This window comes from Ischnura elegans, chromosome 12 (assembly GCF_921293095.1).
Source record: "Ischnura elegans chromosome 12, ioIscEleg1.1, whole genome shotgun sequence".
Lineage (NCBI taxonomy): Eukaryota > Metazoa > Arthropoda > Insecta > Odonata > Coenagrionidae > Ischnura > Ischnura elegans.
Genome location: NC_060257.1, coordinates 47,183,838 through 47,202,947, shown reverse-complemented (window position 1 = coordinate 47,202,947; position 19,110 = coordinate 47,183,838). Strand labels below are relative to the sequence as shown.

The 19,110-nt window shown below is 37.2% G+C and overlaps 1 protein-coding gene across 2 annotated transcripts; it reads left to right on the top strand.

Moving 5' to 3' along the window:
- Positions 1 to 1,437: 1,437 nt before the first annotated feature.
- Positions 1,438 to 19,079, top strand: LOC124168993 (lysosomal acid glucosylceramidase). Of its 2 annotated transcripts, none has more exons than XM_046547436.1 (10): positions 1,438 to 1,734; positions 1,802 to 2,014; positions 2,743 to 2,869; positions 7,991 to 8,144; positions 10,054 to 10,214; positions 11,588 to 11,825; positions 12,287 to 12,431; positions 13,430 to 13,509; positions 17,144 to 17,427; positions 17,900 to 19,079. In XM_046547436.1, exons 1-10 carry the CDS (start codon positions 1,683 to 1,685, stop codon positions 17,997 to 17,999), a joined length of 1,554 nt encoding a protein of 517 aa, XP_046403392.1. In that variant the 5' UTR covers positions 1,438 to 1,682; the 3' UTR covers positions 18,000 to 19,079. The 2 variants fall into 2 exon arrangements, with proteins under 2 accessions (XP_046403392.1, XP_046403394.1); XM_046547438.1 differs by having other exon boundaries at positions 1,439 to 1,734; positions 1,814 to 2,014.
- The last annotated feature ends 31 nt before the right edge of the window (positions 19,080 to 19,110 follow it).

Sequence of the window (19,110 nt, the reverse complement as noted above, 5' to 3'; positions counted from 1 at the left end):
ATTCGGGTTGTGGGGGTGATGAGTAAAAAGGGGAATGGTTTGGGAAAGGTCATGTCAAAGGTTAACAAGGTTTCCATTTGTTGCTCTCTCCCAAATTTCGAGGGCATCTATCCTCTTTCCTTTTCTGGTAAAATGGAGTATTTCTGGATCGAAACTGCTTTGGTGACCCATTCCCAAGAGGTGCGGGGCGAAAGCTGATGTATCATCCTTGTTCTTCCATTATGCCTTGTGTTCCTTCATCCTTGTCTTGAAGTTTCATCCCATTTGTTTATTTTTGTCCTGTTTTCTATATTTGATAATGGTGTATCAGCTGAAATGGGTCATAGAAAAAATTTTTATAAATATTTTGTGGATAGTGTGTTATTGTAAAAATAGAGATAAACCATCCATTTTTTATAACTTTATGGATAATCATGGTCAGTGGCTGATCCAGGATAGGAAAAAGGAGGGGAGGCTAGAAGGGGGAGTGGGAGGTATTCTCCCAGCAGTAGTGGGGTTTCAAAAGAAATTACCATTTTTATCCAGTGTTAATTGGATATCAAAGGGGAGGGCTGAACCCCCCACCCCAAGCCCCTCTCTAGGTCTGCCACTGATCAAGGTTTTACTGTGGATTGGAATAAATTGTGACCTTAAGGCCAATGGTGCAGTGAGGGGGGTTTTGAGGGATGAAATCCCCCCCCCCCCCAGAGCTCAGAGAATTTATAAAATATCCCTTAGAAAGCCGTAAAACTCACTATTTATCCTAAAATTTTTCTGGGGGAGGGCCCCCACAGCACCTCCTGCTTACCCTGGTGGGTATTCCATACCCTAGACACCCCAGTATCAGTTGCACCATAAACCCCCCCTAGCCTTGATTCCTGGACCCCTGCTTAAGGCTAGCCTGAGTTAAGAATCACTGGGAGGCATAGTCCCCCCCCCAGAGGAATTGGGTTAGTTTTCCCTTCGTCCCCTCCTTTCTGTCCCCAAAAAAATATTCTCGACGTTCTTTAAGGGGAAGAGGAGGTAAAAGAACACTGCCCCTACCCGCAAATGATTCGAGGCGGCACCGTTTCCATACTAGGCGAAACGTCTCACACATTTTTATGTAATTCGAGGGAAGGCCGCAGTCAGAATACAAATTCGAAGGGGTGTTAATTTGGAGTAGGGGGATCTCCCAAGTATCTGGAGGAATTTGAAACCTCTCCCACCGCTCGCTACAGCCACAGCCTCGGTTCGAGGACCAGCGAAATGTTCCGTTGTGTGTGGAACCTCGTTGAACCTCATCTAAAAGCGCTTCCTTGCGTAAGCATAAGAGGCCGTTCGCGGCGTAACCGCGTAACGGCCCTTTCAGCGAAACCCTGATAACCTTCGAGTGGGATCGTGAGTAGCGTGAGTAGATTTGTAAAGCTGCCACCCTGCGTATTACCCACACCACTGGCGGAGATAGCCCGTTAGGCGTTAGCGGAGCACCTTGAGCTCTGACGTCAACCTGTTATTGTGTGTGTGACGTATGTTCATGGTGAGACCTTTCTCCGTTGGCTAGCGTCTACTGCGAACGATATTTACTTCTCTGAATTCACTTCTACTATCGTCGTCCTTGTCCATGTGTAGGTGTATAGTGGTCGTTTTCTTGCCCATTATTGTCAGGGAAACATCAACTCTAAAATCGTAAGGCTGGCATTTCATAATTTGTTGTTATCGAAATGGTGATAAGATGTCTCCGAATCTGCATATTGCTTCTTCTTTTCTGCAATGGTAAAGATCTTTGTGAATGTGATGTTTCATCCCATGCAATATTTATATTGCTAACGATAAATACAAGTTCATTCCTCAGTGAAAGGCAGTGATTCCTGCGTTCACAAGGATTATGGCAACGGAGGAACAGTGTGTGTTTGCAATTCTCAATTTTGCGACGAAGTTGGCCCCATCCCCCCCCTGGAGTCGGCAAAATATATATTGTACTCGTCTAGTAAAATTGGGGACAGGCTGACGAGAACCGGTGGTGAATTCAATCGGAATAACTACTCACGAAACAGTAAGTTGCTTTCACGTGTATCGTTGTGGCATTAAAGAATCGACAGAATAAACTATCATCAATAGTATCGTCTAGGATGTATTTAAAAACTGGTGTATCACGGAAAGTAGAGAGTTTCGGGAGGTTTAGTGTCGCTCAAATTTTTTTCGCAGTGCCATGTGTAAATTTGGATTTCAAAAATTTCAGGAAAGGTCAACAGGAGCTATTTCGCATATCATTTGTTTCGTGTGATCCTGCGCCAAGCTTGAAATGTTATTTTTGATACCTCATATAACACACGCTTGAATAAAGCTTTTCTCAGTTTACCTATCCAACCAAGCGTTTTGCAGACAAGACTTAAGGAATTTATGGTGTCCTGGAAAAAATTTCATTCCAAATAAGACTGTACTTCATATAATTGTTAAGTTATTACTAATGCTGACTTCTTTTGCTCATATTCAGTTGATGCTTGGAGTAAGATAAGTTTGTTGTGGTGGTGATTGGGAAACTGATTAATTATAATAATTTGTGGCAACTTCTGGTTGAGGTGTTACGCAGATTTACTAATTATACTAACTGTGGGCTGACTAGGTCTCTAGCATTTATATACATATCCATTGCACTTAAAGGCAACGATAGTTAGAGTTGCATGCATTTGTGTGTCCTTACGACTCTTTTTCAACTCAACAAGAAATTTTTTAACAACACATTTTTATGGAAAACTAACTACTGAAACCAAATATTTTCAGGAATCCGTATTGCAGTTGATAGAAAATGTGCATATCAGACCATTCTTGGATTTGGTGGTGCTTTCACTGATTCTGCAGGAATAAACATCATGTCTTTGAGTGACAGTGTACAAAATTTGTTAATAAGGTATTTATCAATGGCTTAAGCATGGGATGTCTCACAAATTTTTCATAAAATGATTGATGTTACTCTTAACAGAATATCAGTGTGGCGGGCGTTCGACTCGCAACGCGGCACTGCCGGAAGGCAGCACCGCCAAGACTTCTAAAATCAGCTTTGTAGCTTCAGTTTCACTTTGAATTATCCCTTTTGGCCTAAATATACTTAGATATGTCACAGTCCTTGCATTTCAGCTTTTAGGCTCTACTCTCATCATTAATTATATCTTTATTAGAGTTAATGATATTTTGAAGAATTTTTGTCATAAAATACGACTTTTAAAAGTTGATTAGTTAAAGTTAATTGATATGTCTTTTGAACATGTGTTTGAAGCTGGCTCAGATATGTCCCAAAATAATTTGGCATTCACTTATTTTCAGTGTTACTACTTAGAGTTATGAATTTTACTACCCTTATAAGTCCTTTACTATCCTCATCTACTGTGCATATATGCACATATATGCACAGTAGATGCTTCTTTCCAAGGATATTTCAATTGTTTTTCATGATTTTCAAATTGGATTATTGATATAAATGTGATGTAATTCTTTTGATAATACTTATACTTCTTGATCCAATTCACTGTGGGGGAGGAGAGTATCTATTAGCTGTTCTGTGTCTATCAAATGTAATGGTTTCTGAGGAGGAAGAATTCATGGCTATAATTCATGTTCTTCTCCCACACACCTCTCCCCACGTCCTCCCATTGCTTCCTCATTTATTCATTACATATTCCTCTTGTTTGCATAATCATTACATATTCCACTTGTTTGCATAATCATTACATATTCCACTTGTTTGCATAACCTTGAAACCTATTTATGTGAGGAAGAAGAGAATTGCATTTTGTATTTGATGAATTCTTCTGTGGGAATAAACCAATATCCGATGAAAGTATCTTAGGAAAATTTTGTTTGAAGTTATCAATTATTTTTATTGAAAATAATATATGTACATGATTCATGACAATAATATGAATGATACAGTATACATTCACTGCAGTGAAACTTTTCGATTCTTAATTTGTTTTCAAAAAATCCTTCAACGAAAATAATCACACAGCTTTAGTTACCATATCATGAGGTTCTATGGGAATTTACTCTGGAACTACCACTCTTCTCTGTGATGTACTTTTCTAGAATGGTCTCTTCTGGAAAATTATGTGCTCCTCAATAATATAAAAAAAAAGATTTGCAGTGATGATTAATCCTGGGTATAAGATGTGAAAGATAAGATGAAATGGATAAGATAATTAATGAAATTGAAACAGTTATATGGAATGAGAGAAGAAGGGATTATTATGAAGGGAATGGATGCTAAGCCATGGCACCCTTGATGCCTTTCATTAAGAGCAGGCTAATGCAGGTAGCAGGTTTCTCTTCATCCTTACTCATTTCTCTATGGTACAAATGGCCTAAGCTCTTGGTCACCTCCAAGTGGCATACCAATACCACAGAGTAGATTTATACAGAGGACATTAGGTGGATGTACCATAGGTTTCTCTGTAATGAAACATCGCATGGTGGCCATATTGAAAATAAGTAAAATTATGCTGTAAATTCAAACCAAATAGTGCTAACGACTTACCATCCACCGAAAAAAGAGGTTTTAAAATTCAAAGTAGCCTAATTATTTCTTTATTAATAAAGGTAGAGAAAGGAATGCCAAATCCCACGCACAAATCCGGCAGTTATTTTGTAGATAACTGATAGTCTTGTTTTCTAAATCCGACCGACGACATTGAATCACCCATTCCTTGGACCTGCGCCAACACCACAAGTTCTTATTAAACTTTTTCGACAATTTCATTTCGCATGCAAAATAATACTCGAGTATAAGTTTAGTTTCTTCGATCAGCAATGTAACTCAGAAAAAATATGAAATTACTTACCTCACAGGGTCTTTAGGGAAACTGAAGAAACTCAACTTTGCTTCCGTCATGCCCCATTGTTTTTGCAGTGACTGGCTGAACACCAACCAAAACCTTTTCTTCTCGTCTTATTTTCCACTTCCTTCATTTTCCACGGTTCTTTAAAACACTAGCACACTACGTGAAAGCATTGAAGAGTGGAGGAATAAAAAAAAATGTGTGCGACAACACTCCACGCTAAGCACGAATGATAGCAACGATAGCAACCAAATAGCAACTCAAGCCACGTTTCCTTATTTAGAACATGGTGAAATGCGCAATGAGCTGATTACTGCCTTCAGCCGTTTTTCCTCTCTGTATATCCCAACTCTGTGCCAATACCATGACATTGATGTTTAAATTTAGGCAGTTACAACTTTTACGTACATATAATACTTACATATCCTCAGTACTTACATGAATCCTAACTTGGTAATACACCTTACAAGAAGATAATGCATAATCAAATGTTTTGCGTATAAAGAAGAAATGCATTCAGGGGTGGTCTGGGGGCCCTCTGCTGGGGCTCATAATGGGGCCCTCCTTACAGGGGGATGTGGGAGTCATCCCACGGAAAATTTTATGAAATTGCATGCCTGAAAATGTATTTTGACACTCTTCTGGCTCTCAAAAACTAGATAAAAGTCAATAAAAATACTAATTTTTCAAGTAAAATAATATGAAAAGTGAGAATTTAACTTATTATGAAATTTAATGATGTATGATGGTTTTATCATATATTTAGTGTTTTTGTTCCTTGAAATTGCACTGAAAAATTAAAAAAAAACTAAACTAATCTTTTCGAATAACCCTTTCAAAAAATGGTTCTCTTTTTTCTTTTGGCACCTTTATTTTATTTAAAAAAAAATATCTTTTTACACTGGGTTAGTTGCAAATAAGACAACTAATGGCTATTTAGATTTTATAATTGCAAAAAAATCAGTGCAAGTAATCTGAGTCGTTTTTCATTACACCTTTCATATGTACTTCATCACAGATGCGAGTGTTGTGGGGGCCCCCTAATCTTGGGGCCCTTGGCAATAGGGTAGTTTCCTTCATCAAAGAAAACGAAAGGCATTGATTGCCATTCGTTACCCACCATTAGTGTATTCATAATACACAAATTATTTGGTTTTTGAAATACCGGTTTAGACGAATGGCAAGGGTCAAATTCTATCCTCATTTGAAAAAGGGCAGATTGGCACCCATGCGATTCCACTCCACGTGACGTCACAGGGACCTAGTTTCTACGCGAGAGGATAGGAGTTATACATCGTCTGAAGTTACCAATGCATGCATGAGGCACAGAGCTCAGGGAAACATGTCTTAATAATCACCTATTAAAACTGGCTAAGGTCGGAAAGTTTTCTTCGTTTGATAAGGTATTAATAAACATTTTTTAAGCCAAGCGCTACCTGCCAGCAAGGTACTCAGCTACCCGCTAGCATCCTGCGTCCTATCAGTGCTCAGAGCCTCGATCAAGGTCACCTCACAAGGCGGGAGGGGGAACCAGAAATACGACGTACGGAGATATTTCCCAGCATTCATACTTGAGCGTCGCGTTTTCGTGCGCTTGAAAATTTTCACTTTTCATTTAATCGCGAAAAATAGATATCGTCATTTAAAAATCTAAAAGCGTGAAATACGTACTCCAGGAGTAATAATCTTTCGATTTGGGCAATAAAAAAATAATAGGAAACCACCCTATTGCCAACCAGCCGACCTGGCCAGACCACCACTGAATGCATTGTGGTAACTCCAGCCTCTGTTACTGTCCATGTAGAATGAATTATTATTAAATATCAAGAATTGTTGAATAACTGAGGAAAGCAATTACCATTTCCAGGATTGTAAAATTTTCCAAATAGGGGAACCTGGGGTAGAATGGGGTGGAGGGACGGAATGAGGTAAGCAATTTTTAAGTGCAAAAAAAGTGGCAATAACTATATCTAGTCCAGATTGGTGTTGCTTATAAGTTAACCCCTCAAGCACGGCGGGCATTTAATGAAATCCCATCCCAGCGGCCAGAGGAGATTCCAATGGCTTCGCCTTTTTGGCATACAATCATTCAAGAAATTATAACTTTCATAATGTACGATCAGTATCGTTGAAAACTTTTGTAAACTTGCGTAATATAATGCACTACTATATAATAATTTTTCAAGCGATTTGAATAAATATTTGTTGTTTTATGTATTTAGTACTATGATCATAGCACGAGATTTCAAAATAATGAATAAATTTTTAGTTTTCAAAGATTTAAATTTGGTTTCGAATAAGCTGCGAGATCTCTAATATTCCATGCATTAAAAAAATACAATTATATGATGTATTTTAAGTATTTGGGGTTGAAAATTTCATAACAGATTGGATGCTTTCAATAGGATTACCCGTTTCGCCTACTTGAAAAGTTATCACTTCGCCCATTTCTCTGGCTTTGTTCTATTGTTACCATATCATTTCATACAGGTAATCACGTGCTAATGTTTCAAACATCAATATGTGAATATTCAAATGATTTTACCTTAGTAATTCTGCTTTGTGTGACATGATTTGAAGCAATCCAAACATAAGCCCACTGCACATTTTCACATCAGTACACGCTGTCTCTTCATTTCCCATATTAGGCACAAACTGCACACCTTCTTTGAGACTTTGATTTCTTCCAAGCTGCAGGAATTGTCCTTAGGAAATGTATTTCTGTGAGTCTTGGTACTAAATTGTCTAAAGGCCGTTATACACAGGGCACATACTTGCACAATCTGACCTGTGTATGAAGGCACAGTCAAAATTGCGTCGTTTTAAGTAGTGAATTACTAGAACACATGCGAGAATGTGTGGACTAGAGATGGCAAAATAACCCGTTCTAATTTTGTTCATGTATTCGCGCAATTCCTTGCCATTTTATATGAAGCCATGTCTTCACACTACTGTCAGGGCATAGCATTTCAATGTGAAAATCTTCTTTTAAACCATTTTCATACAGAGATAAACTATGGTCTCACTTGATGTGAAAAGTGTGAGCTTCATTTTATGTGCAAGGATATACATATTATCGGGTAAGAATTTCTTCTTACAAGGAAATGTAAGATTTGGCTTCTATATCTGTTTTTGAATTTTCAAGTATTGAGACATTGAAGAGCTTGTACTTAATATGATAAATTAATGACTTTCGATAGATCATATTTCTCACAAGATGGAATTGAATATGGGATGGGGCGAGTACCCATTGGTGGATCTGACTTCTCAACTCATACTTACACCTATGATGATGTGGCTGGAGATGTGATGTTATCTCATTTTAATCTTTCCGAGGAGGATTTCAATTACAAAGTAAGATTCCATTTTTTACTCTGTATCTATTTTTCTTAATTATGGAAATTTGAGGAAAAGGGTGTATGCAGTACATACAAAGTCCATGCTTTGTGCATGCCTAGGCTCCTCCTTCATTTCCTCACCTTTCATTTTTCCCAGCTCTCAGAAACCTGTTTGTTAAATAGGTTGAACCTCAATTGAAATCATCCAACCCATCATTCATTCCTTGCCTAAGGACGCCCTTCTGTATGCTGCATTGAAGTTCTCATTTGATTATGCCACAGAATGGTGGAATCCATTGTGTAATTTAAGATTAAAAAAAAGGTTCATGTAATCACTCACCTCTCCAAATCAACGTTCAGGTTGAATCACTGTGTGAAAGTATAGAAAAACAAAGTATGTATTTTCATTCTCTTTAGATATCAATTTTTTTCACTGAGTCAGACCCAGGAGTTATGTTTGATTTTACATTTAGAAAACATCTGTTGTTCAATAGCAAAAAAATAATTTTTTTATAGAGCTTTCATGCTATCCAAAAACTACAGAATACTGCAATGTACGAGGGTGGATATATGGCTAGTAATTGTTGTATTTAGATGAAGTAATCTATTAGTTAGCATATTGGTAAAGATGATTAAAATCATAAGCTATCTAAGAATGAAATTCAAAATTAAAGTCATTTTTTGCTTTGTATATTATCAGAAATATTTTTTTTTGTTGATATAGTCTATGAGTGAGGATGTTGTCATTCTAGAATTAACCCTAAAATGCCCTAGATGCTTTTAGGAATGCCAAAACATTCTCTCCTCAAGTCTATTCTCAGTTCATTTTATCTTTGAGGGTGAGCTGGTGTGGTTAAAGCAAGTATTGGGTTAATGGAGGGAAAGTTTCTTGACACGTGACTTTCCCTTTGCCAATCAGCAAACAGCAGGCATGGCCTCAGTCAGCCACTCTGCGACCTTTGTTGAGGTAGCATCGTGAATCTGCTCGTGGATCATTGTTGCCAAACCTCACGCGTTCTTGTTGTATACATGTAAGTATGCCTTTCACCCATGGGGGGGTTTTGGGGGATAAAACCTCCCTCACCCCCCAGAGCTCAGAGAAATTTTTAAGTTTAATCCATTTTACTTATTTGGATTGATATTACTAGTAGAATAGTGTAAGGATAAATAAAATATCCCTCAGAAAGCCGTAAAACTCAGTATTTTGAACCGTTTATCTTATAATTCCAAAATTTATTAATCTTACTTCCCACTGCTTATCCTGGTGGGATACCCCCACACACCCCGGTATTAGTTGCACCTAAACCCCACCAGTCTTAATTCCTAGCTGCGCCCATGCTTTCACCAATGCTGCCTCATTTAGCATGGTAGCTGACAATGTCATGGGCATCTGTGAAAGGATTATCCCAAATACCTTCCAAATGAGTAGCTATGTACATATATTGTCTTGGCACCGGGTCCAAAATGACACATGACTCACAGGTTTTCAGTGACAAACTAGGGGTGCTATGTACATGTGGCAATGTTAAGTTTACTCCTCCTCTCTCTCTCAGTACTACCCCTATCCCATCAGTAAAGTCTACCGAGAGTGTCTGGGCTCTCGCAGAAGCTCACCCGCGAACATAAAGTGAATAGATTATAGTATCGTAAATGGCAGCCCCAAATTTAAGGGTCAACAGCAATTAAATGGACAATTATTTTTTCACTCTACTCAAAAGTAAAAAAAATAACAAAATTTTAATGAATAGATTGTATAGTTAAATATGTGGACATTTAAACATTCAGTATGGAATTATTTCACATTATTGCCATTAAAAATTCTCTAATTTACATGAAAACTTGTCACCTTTCCTTTTGAAATCATAGAAATTTTGAATGCACTGAAAGGTTTAATACCTAGTTGTAATTGGTTTTCATATTTCCAGATACCTCTCATAAAGATGGCAATGCGTATGAGCCAAAAGGAGATCAAATTAATTGGCACTGCATGGACGGCTCCTCCTTGGATGAAGACTAATAATGACTTTTCAGGATTTGGCTTTCTGAAATATGAGTTTTTCCAAGTGTGGGCTGACTACATGATAAGGTGAGGGAATTTTTCATTTACATATTTTTGTATAACATCTACGTATATTTGAATCCCCTTGGTTGACTTTGCATAATAGGTGCTTTTTGTTAAAGATTTTAAGGATTGTATGGTAGACATTTCGATACCTCCACTGCAAAAACTCACAACAATCGCCCACCATATTAAATCCGCTAATCTAGTTGCCCAACAATATGAATCCACTCAGCTGGCAGTGTCCGGAGCATAAACGCTCACCTCCAAGCTTGGAGAATAGGCATTGGTGGACCTAGGGGGGGCACGGAGGCTCGTGCCCCCCCGGACCCTTAAAAAATATGCAAGATTTTTTATACGGTCCCATTATCATTGGGTTCATTTTGTATTACAAGATATCCTTGTGCCCCTCCCTCAGAAAGAAATCCTGGATCCGCACCTGAGAATAGGAGATGAGCGTTTATGCTCCGGACACTGCCTGCTGAGTGGATTCCTGTTGTTGGGCTACTAAATGTGCAGATTTGATTCGATGGGCGATTGTTGAGCATTTTTGCAGTGGAGGTATCGATTCCATCATCATGTATAGATGAGGATAAGTAATTGGTGGAAGGAGAAGAGGAAGGAGTTTTTCAGTTGAGAACAAAAGAGTACTATATCTTCTCATGCACCATGTGCCACAGTTAAAGACTCACACCTTGTTATTTGGCCCATGAATTTAGTAGAAAAATTATTTCCAAAAAAATCAGAAAAAGATAATGCGTACTATTAGGTCGGATGAATAATAGTTAATATAATGCACATGAGCATAAGCTTGGAACATAAGCATTTGCTTCGAGCAAAAGGTAAGAGCCTAAGCATTTGTCCTATTTGGTATGTTTCAGAGCTAATGTAACAGTTTAAATGCCTTCTGCTCAACATTTTGCACACTGTGCGAATGCTGAAGTATAATTCTCCCTGCTTGGCCACAACTGCCACGTCTACATATGGTACATTAGTATATATTAAACTATTTTTTTATGCTTTAAACTTAATTATGACCATCTTATCATTACTCAGGGTCTTATTTATGGATCAAATGCTTATGGGTCTACTGTTACTTCAGTGTTATTTTTGTATATTTTGATAGAAAAGTGTATATTACGTTGCAGTGCTCTGTTTACCTTGCTTTCGCTTTCCATGTGCATTTTATGCCATTGAATTCTCTAAGATATACCTCCATGAACTTCCATTTTGTCGAGAAGCATTGCATAATCCATTGTCATTCCAAAAAATTGTGATCAACTTCTCCAACAATGACCTTAATCTAATCTGAGTTGGAGGGTACATAGGTTGTCTGCTCACCTGTATATGTACTTCCTCAAGGAATATTGCTATCAGTAAGGACCATTTACTTGTTTCAGGTTCCTGAATGAATACAAAGAAAATGGCCTCAAATTCTGGGGAATCACGACTGGCAATGAACCTATTAATGGCATCATACCTATCAATCGTTTCAACTCTATGGGCTGGACTCCAAGAGATCAGAGAGAATGGATATCAAAGAACTTAGGGCCATCAATGGCCGCATCTCAGCATAACAACACTAAGTTAATATTGCTTGATGATCAGAGGTTTATGCTTCCGTGGTGGGTAAATATTGTAAGTTCTTCAACTTAATTCTTGACTATGCAAAAATTTTTTTGATGAGCCATGTTTTATCCATGCATTGATGCAGTAGACTCTTCTTACAATATTCCTAAATTGCCATAGATTGGATTCTAAGTGAATGTATGCATTGGTGTCATTGCATAAATTTATCCTGATTGAACACCTTGTTCTATTGGTATGTGCTGAGAGGATTTAAAAAAAGGTGATCTGAACCTTGGAGAATATTTGACATGCAGAAATGAGTACAAAATGAAAGATGTTACTATAGATTGCAAAGAATGGCTACACCAAGTCATTGTATTAAGATATGTTTGACTCAAAGTAAAGCCATAAATTAAAGCTACGATTATATAGCCAGATATGTGACCATCATTTTGATGTTTTTTGGAATCAACATATTACTGAATCATAGTGATTATGTGTAGTACTTGTTCTGAAATTCATCCATACAGGTAATGAGTGATGCAAATGCTGAACGTTATATTGATGGAATTGGTGTTCACTGGTACTGGGATAATCTAGTTCCTGCTTCAGCTCTTGATGCTACCCATTATGCCCACCCGAAAAAGTTCATTTTGGCTACTGAAGCTAGTATTGGTAAGAATACTTTAATTGATATTACATATGTAACAATTAAGCTAATTTGTTTTCACCCTGGTTAAATTATGAGATCATTTAACCTTGCTCGAAAGACCATTTATTTGGAGAAAGTATTCACCCCGGCCCAAAATATTATGTTTAACGCTTAACCCAAAATTGTCAGTAAACTCAAGAGTTCCATTGTTGCTCCTGGTCACCATTAGAATCACTCAAAAGTGCCAACATCACCTGTAGGGGTTGTGAAATGAAGGATTAATGGCGATGTTGTTTCAAAATTGAATATTTTTCTCATTGCTGCTTGAAATGGAAACTGGTCTAAAACATATTTAAAGAATGGTACATCTATATTGGCCTAAGTTGAACGTGTCAACCATAAACATATTTAGCATAAAATGGCATCTAAACAATGAAACATCATTGAGAATCCCTCAGCCATTTTAAGATACCCGCAATCCCTGGTGAATATTCAGATGGTGTGATCCTTACATTAGAAGGCTGAGAAGATGTAACTATGGATTGCAAACAAATAGGGTAGGGGTAAAAATTTTGAATTATAAATTGTAAAATTTGAGATAAGCTGGTGACAATATTTTGGGTTACTCATATGACAAGTTTTTAATCTACAAATTCTTGAAGTGGTGGCTTGGTTGTAAAGTGCAGGATAACTCCTTTTTTAATTATCATTGCAGTAGACAATGTATGTAAAAGTAATTTTCTTTTTAAAAACGTGAGTGCCAAGTGAAATCATTTAGTTTTGATGTAATAATTTTTCATGAATCGTTCATTGATTTTCTCTTGGTCTGTAAACTTGGGATGAAGTATTTTTTTAAGTTGTGGAAATATTCTTTTTCCATGGTTTATACTACAAAAAAATTTTACTGCAATGTCACATTGATGTGCAAGAATTAGAACATACTTTTGGTATTATGACGCTTTTTTGTTCATTTTTTACCCTACATAAATGATAGCCTTCCTCTTTATACTTGTTTTTTGAGGTGACAAACCATGGGATTTCCAAAAGGTATTGCTGGGATCATGGAGTCGAGGAGAGCAGTACATGAAAGACATAGTTGAGGTTAGGTTATTTTCTTGTGCTTACGTATTCAATAAAATCATTTCAAATTCTATTAATGTTGTGAAGATGCATGGCTCATAAGTATTATACCATATAGCAAAAAAAAATCAAAGTTCACAAATTTGGTTGGAGTAACTTGCATGTTTATTGTGAACATAAAATTCAAAATAATTGTGTTCATGGAATATGTAGCAGCACATTCAAAAAAATTTTGAACTACTCTTATTAGATAAACATTTGAACCAGTGCGTGTTAGGTGAAGGCATATGTACTTATGCTTTTCCTTTATAATATTGAAGTTTAATGCCAAGGTTGTGTTATTCTTGCTAGACTTACGCAAACCTTTTGATTAGTAGGATCTGATGTTCAAGCTCTGGTTTCAGGCTCATGAAAACTGCTTGGTAGTAATGCCTCTTCAGTTCTTTTTGCTGTTGATTATTGTTTATATATGTTAGGCTTCACTTTGTGGAAGTAAATTGGTAATTAGATATTGATACTTTTCTACTAACATGTTTCACTGCTAAACAGCATAAGGAGCTTAACAGTGAAACAAGTTGTACATATTAAAATTTGGTGGGAAAGAACAAATATATAATTATGAATTAAGTTGTTAATATTAACCATAAAGATATTGGTGCATATCTAATGATTTTGTTGGAAAAATAACTGGAATCAAATACTTATTGTCTCAAACTTTATTCCCTCTTATTTATGCTCATTTCATGTTCCACAATGTAGTTGATCCCTGATTTAACCATAATGTTAACATTTCCTTTAAGTAAGTTTAAGTACTTAGGTTGATTTGGAAATGTTTCATTATCTATTTGTGATGGAAATCGTAATTTTCCACTTCTTTTCAACCTTAAATGTTTGACGACTAATCATAGCGAGGTCTGGTAAAAACATGTCTTGTGCATGGTATATAATCAGGGAAAGGAGTGGGGTGAGATGAGAAAAACCGTGTGATGGAATTATTTTGTGGAATGGAGGAGGTGGGGGAAGCTTTGTTGGTGGGTTAGGATGTATTCCAGCTGGATTCTCTATAGCAATTAGAAATGATTCATTGGGTAAATAAAACATTCTATTGTTCAGTGACAATACCTTCCCCCTCCATTCACCACTAATCTCCTTATTAGAGATGGGTCAGTTCCGGTTCATGGTTCTTGGTACTGCCGGTTCTTGGCTGTGGAACCAGTATCAAGAACCGGTCGCATGAAGTCGGTACTTTGGAACCAGCTTGGAGCAGTCGCAAGGATTTGAAAGCCCAAAGCTGAAATGGTCTGCAGCGTATTTAAGGCAAAAAAAAGTGAAAAGAGATTAAAGAACGCATATATTACTTTCCAATTGCATGGCTTCCATGTTTTTTTTCTTTTGAGAGTTGCTCACTAACTCAAGCATTTAAGGGTTCATCAGTTTGTCGCTCTTGCCAACATTGTAACATTTCCATAGCTGTGGCCGCTTTCAAACGGTGCCCATTTGGCCTGGCGATGTGCCATCTACGGCGTGAAATACAGACAATGCTACCTTGAATCTGCTTTCAGACAAAATGCCTTTTTGTCGGTAGCAATTCACGTGAAATTCAGGCATCTTTCAGACGAGATGACGGTAGACAAGTGTGCCATGCCGTGAACTGCGACTGGCAGAAAATCGTTTCATCTGAAAGTGATCTTACGATTGAATCATGAACATATACAGTAATTCTTCAACATACGAGCAAGATGCGTTTCAATTGGAACTTTTTCAAATAGCATAGGTTTATCAACTAATCTTAAGACTTTGTTCGTCAGATGATAAACCTATGCTAGGCATCGATAGGTGTGGTTATCCTACAGAATGCAACACCGCATTACAATTTTGCCTTAACTCACGGCCGACCAGTTTATCCACGGTGTCGCTGTACAGGCATGTCGCAGTTTATTGCTGAGATTATAACAACTGTGACAGTGAAACATGCAAGTAAGTTGTCAATTTCAGTAAAAATTGAAGCTACATTGCAAAATAGAGAATATATTTTGAACTGACTCACAAGTTACAACAAATTAACTGATGATGTCCTCAGAAGTTGAGGGAGTTTCCCTATTGATGCTGATGATATGCAGTATGTATACTGTGCTCCAAGCATATTCTGCGTGGCCCTTCAAAATCAACATCGACCACTTCTGTTTTCAGTGAACGCCTGTTCATGGCAATATTTTTGCCAAAAAAAAGAATCTATTAGACCCAGATAGGGTAAAAATGTTGAATCCTGGAGATAGAACCAGTGGCTGCCTGATGTAATGTGACATATTGATCGATCATGCATTCTTTAACAATGTGTTAATCAAACTTTTTTGCTTGGCAAATAAAATTATGGAGACGATCCTACATTTTTTAAAAGAGTGTTCTTGCTAATTTACATCTTCAGTGAAATTGTTTTCATTCAATTCATGCTGTTGTTCATTTAAATTTGTTAATAATTCAGATAATAAGAGTTGTTACTTGGAACCGAGTATCTGGAACCGAGAACCGTTGGGGGAGAACCGGACCGGTACCGAGAACCGAAAAAATTTGGGAACCGATTCATCCTTCCTCCTTATCTTTCCACTGTAGATCCCTTCAACTCCTGGACTTTAAACTTCTGCTTCTGGAAATCTCTCTGTAAATGAACATAACCCTTCCTCATCCCCTTACTCATTGATTCTACCAGGAGGTTGGCTTGTATGGGTGAGGCTAGAGCTCACTCTGGGGTCACTTGTGATTTTCATGCATTCAGGGTATGGGGGTCAGTTCCTTTCCCTGTGCCGTCTACCTCTTTGAGGATTTTGTGAGGGGATGTCGGAAGGATTTACATGGATTTTGAACCGGAGACCTTTCGGTGCGTAACCAAGTGCTCTACCCACTAGGTTACCATGGTCCCATTCCACACCTTCACCCTCACCATAACACATTACGTGTGAGCAATTGAAAATTATCCTCCTTCATCACGGTCCATATCCTCCCCAACTGAATGCACCTCCTTCTAAGACCCTCTGACCAGAGGCAGATACATATGGGGGGCACGTGCCCCCCCTTGCGGGTCTGCCTGCATTGCCTAACATTGCAGAACCACAATCGTACCTTTTTTATATCATAAGATGGTATTGTCTTGTATATGTGTATTATCAATTTAAATAAATTGCCCTAAACTTTGCATGTGACTTAATTATTTGTCCTTGCTATAAAAGTAAAGGTAGCTCAAGATACCAAGTTTTTTCTGTATCTGTTACTGCTTCTGACCACCAGCATTAGCTGCTACAGGAGTGAAACCACAAGAGACAAATAAAACTCCTGAAATTATGTTGAATCAAATAACCTTGTAGATTTAACATCTGCATGAAATCTACAAGGTTTTTTGATTCAAAATGAAGCAATTTAATGAAGTCACGCCTGAAACTATCCATCCTGAAATAATTTTTTGTTGAAAGATTTTCTCTATGTCATCCTTCTCCTCTTCTATATGCACCATGCTCAAGAGTGATGTTGATAGACTTGAGAATCATACAGTTTATTGAGACCAGGTGTCTCAAATAAGGGACCATTAAAAGTGGAAAATTGCTATTTCCCTTTCTTTTAGGTTCTCACTATTACATAATAGTCTTTATTTTACTTGAAGTAGGACTTACAGCATTGGGTTGTTGGCTGGATTGACTGGAATTTGGCGTTAAACCCTAGAGGAGGACCAAATTGGGCCAAAAATTACGTGGATTCACCCATTATTGTCAATGCCACTGGAGATGAATTTTACAAGCAGCCAATGTTCTATGCCATTGGTCATTTTTCAAAATTTATCCCTGAAGGATCTGTGCGCATTGGTCTCAACATAACTGAAGGAGAGCATTATTTAAATGGTGTGGCGTTCCAGAGACCTGATGGAGGAATCACAGTGGTTATATATAATCCGTAAGTACTAATGATTATTATTTGTGCTGTATTAGCTCAATTATTGCTTGGTGTTGTTGACCCTATTATCCATCCCATTCATTATGCTATAGTATTGAAATAATGTTACTGAAAATAATTTCCCTTTTGCTAAAACTTTTGTAATTATTGTTCAAATTCTAAATTTAGTGCGAAAATTCAATTAAAGTGTTGTTGTGAAAAATTAAATTTCTGTTTTGCTGCTTTGAGCTTTGGATTCAAAGATAAAATAATTCTCATTAAGTTTGAGCTAATTTCTGCTCTGAAATATGCTCAATTATAATGGCATATTTACTTATAGCAATACAGATTATGTGGATAGGGGCTAATTACATACATATACAAAATTCGGCTCGTAATTTCCTCTGTAGTGTTATCCCTGCATTATTCACTTCAAAATATGGTGAATTGAGTGAAAGTTTTCAATAACTGAAATATTATTAATATTTTTCAGGAAAGACTCCAGTGCTGCTGTTTCCATTACAGATGACCGCTATGGTGATGTAAATTTGGAATTTCAGCCAAGGTCTTTTCATACTCTTGTTTACATGTAAAAGAGGAAGACTAGATGGAGCAATTCAGAACTGAATTCAGGGTGGGCAGTTGTGTCTGTGTCACTACTTTGAATCCAGGAAAGCTTTTTGAGTTTGCCTAAACATTGTTGGCATAGTGGTGATAATTTTTACATTCATGAAAAGAGTTACAGGTGAGGAGGAAAATAATGATTATCATAATTACACGGAGGTCAGCCTTAATGAAAATAATTGCCTTTCTACTGGTTTGGTGGAGTGTAGATGAGAAGAGTAAAGAAAGGGTACTGTGTTCTGCCCTCCCTGTATACTTCTTTAGCACTTCACAGTGTACATATAAGGTTGTGCTAAGAGATAAAATGATTTGCACTATTAACAGTGTGTGTGGAACAGAAATATTAAGTTATGGATACCACAGCTATGGTGAAAATCTCTTTCTGATTGGTTGCTGTAGTTGGTGTCTTGTGTAGGGGCTGATAAGATCTGTGGTTAAAATTGAATTTGCAGGTTAGTGAAATACAGAAGTATGGAAGTTTTTTTGTGACTTAGCCTGAAAAGGTACCAACTATAGCCAAAATATGTACCCTACATGGATTAATCATGTGTCCATGTTAAATACTTGCAGTAGCAGTGGAAAATCTACTATTTTCCAAAAAGGGTTCTCGATTACATTCCTTTACTTTCTTAGAAATGATAGGAGTATTAGATGTACCCTCATCCTCCTAGGTTCACCTCACCCTTTCCACTGCAATACGTATTGGATTTATGAAATGTGCATGTGTGTACTGTTTTCCTAATTCTTTATTAATGGTACCTTTAAAAAAATTTGTGCTGAGAAATAAAAATTGGGCTGAACGAGGCTTTCATTACCGTTGATTTTGTTGTTTACATGTCACAAATGGAACAGACTATGCTATTAATTCCATGATTATGAGAGCCCCTCTGCCTATTATACTATTTAATTCAAAGTGTGAATGAATGCAGCTCTCTAATTAAAGTAGTTAAGATATAACAAAGTATCCACTGTCTGTATAAATAAGTGAGATGCCTGAGTATGAGGTGCTCTTTAGTCTAAATAAAGCAAGCAGTTTCAATACATCAAAAGGCATTGACTGTCTATTTTTCCTTTGATCAT

Coding starts and splice junctions, on each gene's coding strand:
- LOC124168993 (XM_046547436.1), top strand. CDS start 1,683: ATGGTGATAAGATGTCTCCGAATCTGCATATTGCTTCTTCTTTTCTGC. Junction 11,826..12,286: donor TTCCGTGGTGGGTAAATATT/GTAAGTTCTTCA, acceptor TCATCCATACAG/GTAATGAGTGATGCAAATGC. Junction 12,432..13,429: donor GGCTACTGAAGCTAGTATTG/GTAAGAATACTT, acceptor TTGTTTTTTGAG/GTGACAAACCATGGGATTTC.